This window comes from Pomacea canaliculata, linkage group LG1 (genome assembly GCF_003073045.1).
Source record: "Pomacea canaliculata isolate SZHN2017 linkage group LG1, ASM307304v1, whole genome shotgun sequence".
Classification (NCBI taxonomy): domain Eukaryota; kingdom Metazoa; phylum Mollusca; class Gastropoda; order Architaenioglossa; family Ampullariidae; genus Pomacea; species Pomacea canaliculata.
Genome location: NC_037590.1, coordinates 757,465 through 765,975, shown reverse-complemented (window position 1 = coordinate 765,975; position 8,511 = coordinate 757,465). Strand labels below are relative to the sequence as shown.

The window sequence follows — 8,511 nt, the reverse complement described above, 5'->3', positions numbered from 1 at the left end:
CTTGTCCTGGACAAAAAGGACTCGTCCTCAGTGATGACAATCTCGATCTGTGAATCTCTTGAGGTCTGGGCGCCATCTGTGGCAACATCGCCTCGCACTGAAGTCACTTGACTTGTGGTCGCCATCGAGCTTGATAACGTGGACGTTCTGGAGGTCTGCGCATCTGAGGAACTGCCGTCTCCAAGAGGGAAGGAAACTTTCTCCTTGGTAGACAGGGACTGGGTCAAAGCAGAGCTCTGGCGAGATCCCTCCCTGGGTTGTGAGTCTAACGTTGTCACCTTGACCTCTGTCCTTTCCTCCTTCTCCTCCATCTTGACTACCTGGCGACTGCCAAAAGTTCACGTGCGGTGCTGGACTGAGCAAAAGTGAGCTCGTGCAGAGTGTGCGAAGACTTTGTCGAGGTCTCCTTGCCGTTGATCTTGAGGCGTCCATCACGACCACCGCCCTTCTCCTCGTCAACGATCTGCTCGAAAGTTCGCCGTTGCCCGGCCTCGTCCGCGTCCTTCCTGATGTGGATGGGGCTAACCGTGCTGGACGTTCCCTTGGACGACAAAACGTCCTCCACCTGCATGGTGTACACCTGCTCTCTGACGTCATCTGGATGCTGTCGGAAGCCTGTCATGACAAGCGGATCAAACATGTCAGTTTGTAAGGCTGCTGCTCTCTTAATGTCACTACGCAGACTGCCACTGCAGCACTGGTATACAACACGACAAAGCTACCCCCGGAATACACACGATGAAGACCAGTAAATGTGAGTTCTCTCTTTCACCCAGGTCAGCTTAGAGTACGAAGGTCCACTTCTATTGGGGTGTTCTGGGGTCATTAAAGGATGTTCTCTATTAGTCTTTGTCAATCATGGTTTGTATGTGAGGCCATACAAATGTTTTGTCTATATTTGTTTATGTGAGTCTTTGAATATGTTTGTCAAATAACTTGTTTTATCTTGAAAATAATAGAAAACAATACTAGCTGACAATACTCCTTGTCTCATGGGTGTCCTGACTAAAGTCAAAGGTGAGAAGTCACAGACATCCCCAGAGACAAACGAAGCCCCACAGGGTAACGGGATTTACCTCTGACTACCAGGTAGGCAGAAGTGGAAGCGAAACCTTCGGAGTTCTCGGCCCTGCAGCGGTAGTATCCCTCATCTCGGGGCGAGATGTTTTCGATCAGGATGGACACGTCGCCGTCCGCGGAGCTGGAGAAGCTAAAGCGGCGGTTGTGTGTGATGTCACGGCCGTCCTTGAACCAACGGATGTCGGGTGGCGGGTCGCCGAGCACCCGGCACTCCAGGCGTGTCGTGCCGCCCACCACGTTGCTGCAGGTGTCCACGGGCATGGTGTCACTCACAGCTGCTTGCCTGCAAAACAGTTTCGTCTCTCTGATAGTTATGAGCTGGAGGAACTCTGTGTGTGTGTGTGGAGGAACTCTGTGTCTCTGTGTGTGTTGTTCACTAACGATCTTTCAGCCTTCAGACTACACTACGTTCTCTGACGTGGGTGGCGGACCTGGAGGGGAAGTGACGACGGAGAGTCGGAGGGCACCTCTAGAGTCGCAACTGTCAGGTTCAGACCTGCTACCCCCCTCACCACAATCACGAACTCGCGACAGGGAGAGACTGAGGCCGAGGAACTCGCACGGACAGCAGTTGACGTGCGTGCGTGTGCACGAGGAGGTTGTCGCTTCTCACCTTTTGGTGTGGGGAGATCAGGGGGTGGGGCTAGTGAACCCCGTGGTGACAGTTGAAGTGACTGACGTGTGGTTATTGTGCACCACTTCCCCTCCCGCAGGATTGTGTTAGTGCGGGTTGTCACAGCTGTGACATAACTGCCACCCACGTGTCCAGTTCCCCGAGTCCAAGGTCTCGCGTTTGACGAGAACACGCAGGAGCTTTGATATAATTTTATATTCTCCGACAACGGGCTAATCTGTCGCTTGGTTTATCCAAACAAGTTACCTGTCATTTAAAAGAGAAAGGGCACAAACACATTCACACCCAATTTCTACCCAACACCTGCTTCTCGGTTGTTGTCCTCGACTCTTGTGTCAGCTGACCGACTGCGTGTGTCTTACGTCACATCACGTCACATGGCGTCTTCAACGTCCAGTCCTCGTTTTCGCATGAGGACGATAAAAAACGAGGTTTACTCTGGAGTGCGGAGTGCGGGTGTTGTGTACAAGGCTGACGATGTGGGTGTAGCACAGGACAGCGAGAAGTACTCAAACCTGACGAAGGGCGGGTACACCGACATCACCAGATATGACAGCGCCAGCCCATAATTACACACCCGTACACGGCGTGTAGGACACGGGCTATGCGGAGGGCGCTAACAGAAGGTGGGGGTGGAGGTGGAGGTGGAGGCGGAGGCGGAGACTGGGGTGGGTGGGTGGAAGGTTGGTGTGGGAGGGGGGATGTGCAGGCTGGCACGAGCCGCAAAGGGCAAACATCGCAAGGGCAGATAAATCGTCCAAGTTTTAGTTGGCAGGATGGGGTACATGGGAGTGAGAGAAGAAATCAGACACGTTCATACCCTCCTAGAGGGCGCGCGTGCTGTCAGGTAGATGCACTTGCTCCTTGTATGCTACATGCTGCACCATCTGCACTCCCCCACCATCATTCAGCGGTCACGTGGTCGCGTTGTGACTAGGTGGTGATATGCCTTGGACAGAACATACATCATGTCTTCGCCTTTTTGTGTTGCTCACTCCGGGGTATCTCAGTATCGGCACTCGGGGACTGTTACTGCACTCTCTCTTGTTCACACATACACACAGGCACACACACACACACACCCTCTCCCCCAACCATCACCGCCACCGCCACCTTCACGCTATCTTGTTCCTTCCTGGGCTCTCACTCTCTCGCGGAATGGCAAGAGGTAGCTTTAACGGGTGCTTGGTGTTAAAATGTTCAAATCAGTTATATTAAACAGTGTTTCCACACACTGCTGTTCATCTCCTTACCTTCACACTACTTCACACACCTACTTCTTACCTTCACACCCTCCTCTGTACCCACCCCCCTGTTGTTGAGGGAGTGAACTAGTGCGGGACATAACAAGATGAATGATCAGATCCTAGCCTCGTACTAAATAAACAGAAAAAGGAAGGATACAAATGCTCCTCGTTATTAACAGACGTCAAGTTGAGGCGCGCCACAGGACGGCGCAGCACGTGACGCACATCAAGTGCAAACGATGATCACGTGACCACGTCACGCTCGTTGGGGTTTAGCTTCACGAACCGTAGACCGCAGTCTCCCCACAGGTGCCTGGAATATTCCAGCCACAGACTTTGTTGACACAGCGGCGAGCTGCTGCCTGAGACCGGATCTCCAGGTGCCGGAGGGCCTGGGAGGGTCTGGCACCAAGTCTGCGAGACTAACTGCTAGCAGGTAAAGCCCCGTTCACACGCTCAGACATCTGAGAACTGAACAAGCCGTCCGCAATAAACAAGTTTCACCGAACTCACATAAACATGTCTGTAACAAGATGTAAGTCGTTAGGCGGGAAATGTGCATCAGGCGGTAATACTTATAATAAATACACATGATGTGTTGTATTTACTTTGCTGTGTGACTATGTCAGGCTACTTAGCTACCAGCTGAGTGCTAGTGTGGCAGGTCTTGCTGGTCAGCACCCAGTCATCACATGTCGCACGGGGCTCAAGTGAGGAAGACACGGGATAGAAGCCGTTAATAACACGTGACAGTCAAATTTACTTGACATCCACAGGAAAAGAAACAGATACAGACGCAGATAAATCACACAATAATGAGACAAAAGAGACAAATCACACAATAATGAGACAAAAGAGACAAATCACACAATGAGACAAAGGCGACAACCTCTGACAGCAGTCAGTGACGACCAGAAAAAGGTTGAGATGACCATGCAGATCGTGGACAAGCATAGCTGCCCACAGAAATGTTTGGATGACCACAGGATGGATGACCATGGAGGGTCGCTACTCTCTGACAGTGATGGTCTACAGCTTGTGACTTCCGTCGCAAAAGTAAACCAACAAAATAAATCACAAAAACCAAAAGGATGTATGTCTACATGGAAGGAAAAGAACCCGACTTTGTAATGAGGCTTCCAACACTCTCTAAGCCTTCATCACATCTGTCAAAATATTAAATCAACAAATTTGTCAATGCAAAATCTCTCTAAACACTCAAAAGGTGGAACTGGAAGCTAATGGGTTTTGACAGAATGTCTTGTCTTCCAGCGGCAATGGTCTGGAAAACTAGAGACAGGAGCTAACGGTCCATCTACAGAAAATGGCGCCGGGTACTCTACACACTGGGTATGTACAGTGGCTGCATGGCATCACACACCAGTACCTCACAGGAGCTCTGACTCTCCCTCCATCTCATCCAGGTGTTGATTGAACAGGTGTCGGCAGACAGGTGTGACAGGCTAGCGTCAGCTGACTGTAACCGTCACCAGTTAGTGTTTCCAGGCTGTGAGGCAGGCAATGGCCAGGTGAGCACCAAGTCTCCAGCGAAAGTCGCCCAGCGTTTCTCCGGACAGACGGCGCTGGTGTAAGTTCCCTCCACGTCTGTGGCAGTTTCAGCGATTCTTGTTTTCTTCAGGCAGGCTGGGAAGTCGACGACCCCTGACATTTAGTAGCTTGCCAGATCGGCCCTCAATGATAGAATGTCCCCACCTACCCCCACCTTATTAGGGGGGAAAGGGAAGCCATGTTGTGACGTCAGGAGGCCGTTGAGCGGAATCTCGGGAGTCTGCGGTCACCTTCGTGTCGGCTAAACATTAGGCTGCAGCCATTTCCTGCCCCGACTAGACGACTACCAGCCAGGTGAGCCGACAGTCTACGGCAAACAAACATTCACCTGCACTTTATCAGCTGGGATCAAAGCGGCGGCCTAGCAGGTGAGCAGCACGCAGGCTGCACTCACACGTCAGCACAAACTCCGTGGACGATGCTTGGCTTTCCTCTGACAGTCACCGTGCTGTGGGCTTTACACCCTGGGTCTCGTCTACTCCTGTTGTACACCTTTAGTGTTGCCTCATTTCTTTGATAAACTTAACATTTTTTATTTTAAAATGCCAAAAGACAAGAAACCATGTTGCTATGACAACACGCCATGGGTCAGACGTCAAGGTAAGTAAAGGCAGGTAGGTGTTGTAGGTGTGCTGACAAAGTGAAACTGTCGACAGGTAGACAAGTAGACATGTCTACCGTCTGTAACAAGGGTGCTTGATACAAAGGAGGATGCAAGCCAGTTTTGACACCTGGCAACTTGTGCCAGCTCTTTGCTGCGATAAAAAAAAAAAAATGAGAAAACTTTACACTTGTCAAAATGATAAATGACAGGATAGTCTGACCTGTAGGTATCACAGCCTCGGGCTCCGACAGATAAGTGACCAGACTGCCATCGTCACATCACCAGCCTCCTCTCACTCCAGTCAGTGTATGTGTGTGTGTGTGTGAGGAGAGAGAAAGTGTGTGTGTATGTGTGCGTATCTGACAGACAGGTGTACAGACATAACATACACATTACTATTTCTCGTCACTCTCAGCTACTTGTGTTCAGTCAGGTCCAATCTCCAGTAATCGCAGTAATCTCCAGTAATATTTCAAACCACAGAGACAATGGTGAAAGATTCTCACACACACACACCTCTACCTGTCGATGGTTGAAATGCACGTCCCCCACAGGACCGGACGGTTGCACTAAGGAGAACCCACGTCAGCAACAGACCTACCTACGTCATCTGACACAACGCTCACCACAATCACCAGGCTCCTGACTCCGCCACAAAAATGTGTTTATAAATATAATCCAGATGAATGTTCTAGAAAACTGACATCATCCTTCAGGGACTTAGTGGCGTGCGAACATTGACTGCCTTTAACCTACTTGCGAAGGTGAGGTGGGTGGGGTTGGTGTGTCCAGATACCCGTGTGATGGCCGCACCACGTGACACTAAGTATTTTCTAGCCCGTGTGTACACATCACAAATGTTGCCGTGCACACAAGATATTCAGAAGGTGAGGTCTGTACTGTCTGCAGCCACCGCCAGGTTTTGCCGGAAAGGTCATAGTTGAACGGCCCACATCTCTACCTGTATTTAGACCTACCTGGCCATCACCTGTGGGCTACACACACTGCTGCTGCTCTTCACAATGAAGCTGATTGTGACATCAGCACAGAAAGAAACGTATCGATGTTGTACGGCTGTTGTGTTTATTAGAACTTGTTGTTTCTTCTTTGTACTTGTTTGGATGGGAGAGGAGGCGAAAACTAAGAAAGACAAAGGGTTCTTCTCACCTTGGTGCGGACAGGTGAAAAAGCTGGTGACTGTAGTCTGGCCACAAACTTGCTGGCTGTGAGGTTTGCTGTGCTGTGCCCAGCTGCTAGAAGATTCTCTGGCCGTCACATCTCCTGCACCTTCTGCTGGGCTGCTGCAGGCGGTGTTGTGCACACCCTCTCTCCTCTCGCCACCAGGGATGTCTACAGCTGTCTGTCTGTCGGATACAAGGTGTGGTGGTGCAAGGCAAGGGGTGTGATCCACGAGTTCAAACACAGCATGGCTATGAATATGAATATGAATGTGTGTGCGTTCACCTGTGGTACACCAGCCTTATAAGCAATGCCTACCAATCTTTCCCTCCTGTAGACAGACGCCCCCCCCCAAACTGTCAGCACTGCCATCCTCACTCCTGCCTTTGGGCCTCGTGATGAGAGCCTGCTACAGTACCTAACCACAGAGCTGTGGATAACATGCAAGTGGTGACAGTTGGGTTGTCTTTGTAAAGTCTGTCTTGTTTGGTGTTTTCATTGTCTGTCTTATTTGCTGTTATCTTTGTTTAGACACTTACCTTTGTAAAGTCTGTCTTATTTGCTGTTATGACTACAGTTCGCAAAGCTACGAACGTGGTATGCATGGCTGCTCTAGTCTGCAAACTTTGCAAGACAAGGTCTCATGCAATATGTGTCATTGTGTTTCCCGACATCAGTTTGCCCCATGAACACACCACGGACACGTCTCACGTTCGAGAACATTCCGTGACACTTGACACATTGCCTTACACTTAGTCTATCATCCGCCCTCAAGTTGTGTTCACTCGTCTTTCCATTTCTGCCCCTGAGGTCAAAAGGTAAATAAATCACAAACTACACGGGTGCAGCGGGATGCGACCTCAGAGGATCCTCTTCTCTGTGCTGGGAGGTTCAAGTGCACCTATTATCTGTGTGGGGTCAAAAGTTCATACAGGGACCTCCACCGAGCTATCTCGGGGCACTCATATTGGGCACAACTATATAGTCCTGCACACATGGCGGGAGATGACAACAAGTTCTTCACACTACCTTCATAGTGTCACTAGGTTTCACTTGCTTATTATGACACCGCACACAAACATCGCCTGTTGTGATCGGATCTCTTGTAATGCGCAGACAGGAATGAAATAATGCATAAAGAAAAATATAAATCTTAAGTTAAATAATTAATTACCTTTCAAGCTATCAGGTTTTTTTAATTTAAATGCAAAATCTCTGTTGCTAATTCGTCATAATAAAGTCATCACAAAGGTAGGAGGGTCCCCGCAGTCAAGGGCCAGCGGTGTAAGCAGGTAAGTTCCCAGACCTGTCACACAACAACCTGTCCTCCCCCTGTAGTCACCATTTGCTACATATTTATATATCTGGAACACAATAACCCGCGATACTTCTAACTTCCCTTCTGGTAGCAAGATTTAGCAGTGTTGCTGAATTATCGAATATGAAGAAAACTAACAATGTCTCTTCTGTAGAATGGACTGTCACCACAGCGGCTAGACACAGACTACAGAGTATTCCAAGGTGTACCTGACTAATGTGTTGTGATGCGTGACCGGTGTCTTCTCCTGTCGTCAGCAGGTCTGTCGCCGGGTCTCTCGATGATTAGGGAATGATGGTGGTCTCCAACATTCCTGTCACAGTTTCCGCTACTGTCGCCAGTTCTTATCTCCTGCGCTCGTCTCGTCGTGGACAGTGATCTCAGCACAGGTGTGTGTCTACCCGACCTGTCGGTTACCACCCTAACCTTGCACCTGTCGGTGACCTACCCTCCCCAAAGTTGACAAGTGACGTCAGTGCGCCACCTACCCAATGGCACGCGATTGTTGTTGGGTTTGGGTTTTGTCAAGTGCGAGGTATCACCTCAGGTAACAGGATGCTGTGTCGCTGTGCAAGACACTACACTACCTGGCCGAGAAATGAAAACACTGATCGCCTAACGACTGAAGCATCATGTAGGTACTCTAGCAACAACCACAGCTCTCGGCTGTTCCCTCTAGGGCCTCGTCTTTATACTTGTGTCTCTCACACACACCAGAGCCGGCGCTAGGGAGATGCGGGGCCTCGGACAGAACTGCGGGGCCTTTGGAAGCCGGCACAACACACGTAGCAGGACAATAAACAACCTAGCTCGAACTGTCTCATCCCGACGGTGCACTTAGTGCGGGGCCCCCGTCAGGCGCGGGGCACTTGTTAGTGCG

The 8,511-nt window shown here is 50.1% G+C and overlaps 1 protein-coding gene across 3 annotated transcripts; it reads right to left on the bottom strand.

Moving 5' to 3' along the window:
* Positions 1-289: 289 nt before the first annotated feature.
* On the bottom strand, positions 290-8,511 carry LOC112559383 (immunoglobulin superfamily DCC subclass member 3-like). 3 transcript variants are annotated; one of them, XM_025230593.1, is made up of 4 exons: positions 7,841-8,511; positions 6,302-6,498; positions 1,077-1,363; positions 290-615 (listed from the first exon to the last, which is right to left on the bottom strand). In XM_025230593.1, the coding sequence occupies exons 3-4, from the start codon at positions 1,339-1,341 to the stop codon at positions 317-319; spliced, it is 564 nt and encodes a 187-aa protein (XP_025086378.1). In that variant the 5' UTR covers positions 1,342-1,363; positions 6,302-6,498; positions 7,841-8,511; the 3' UTR covers positions 290-316. The 3 variants fall into 3 exon arrangements, with proteins under 3 accessions (XP_025086378.1, XP_025086389.1, XP_025086397.1); XM_025230604.1 differs by lacking the exon at positions 7,841-8,511 and having other exon boundaries at positions 6,302-6,663; XM_025230612.1 differs by lacking the exons at positions 6,302-6,498; positions 7,841-8,511 and adding an exon at positions 4,349-6,265.

Coding starts and splice junctions, on each gene's coding strand:
- LOC112559383 (XM_025230593.1), bottom strand. CDS start 1,341: ATGCCCGTGGACACCTGCAGCAACGTGGTGGGCGGCACGACACGCCTG. Junction 616..1,076: donor TGCCTACCTGGTAGTCAGAG/GTAAATCCCGTT, acceptor TTGTCATGACAG/GCTTCCGACAGCATCCAGAT.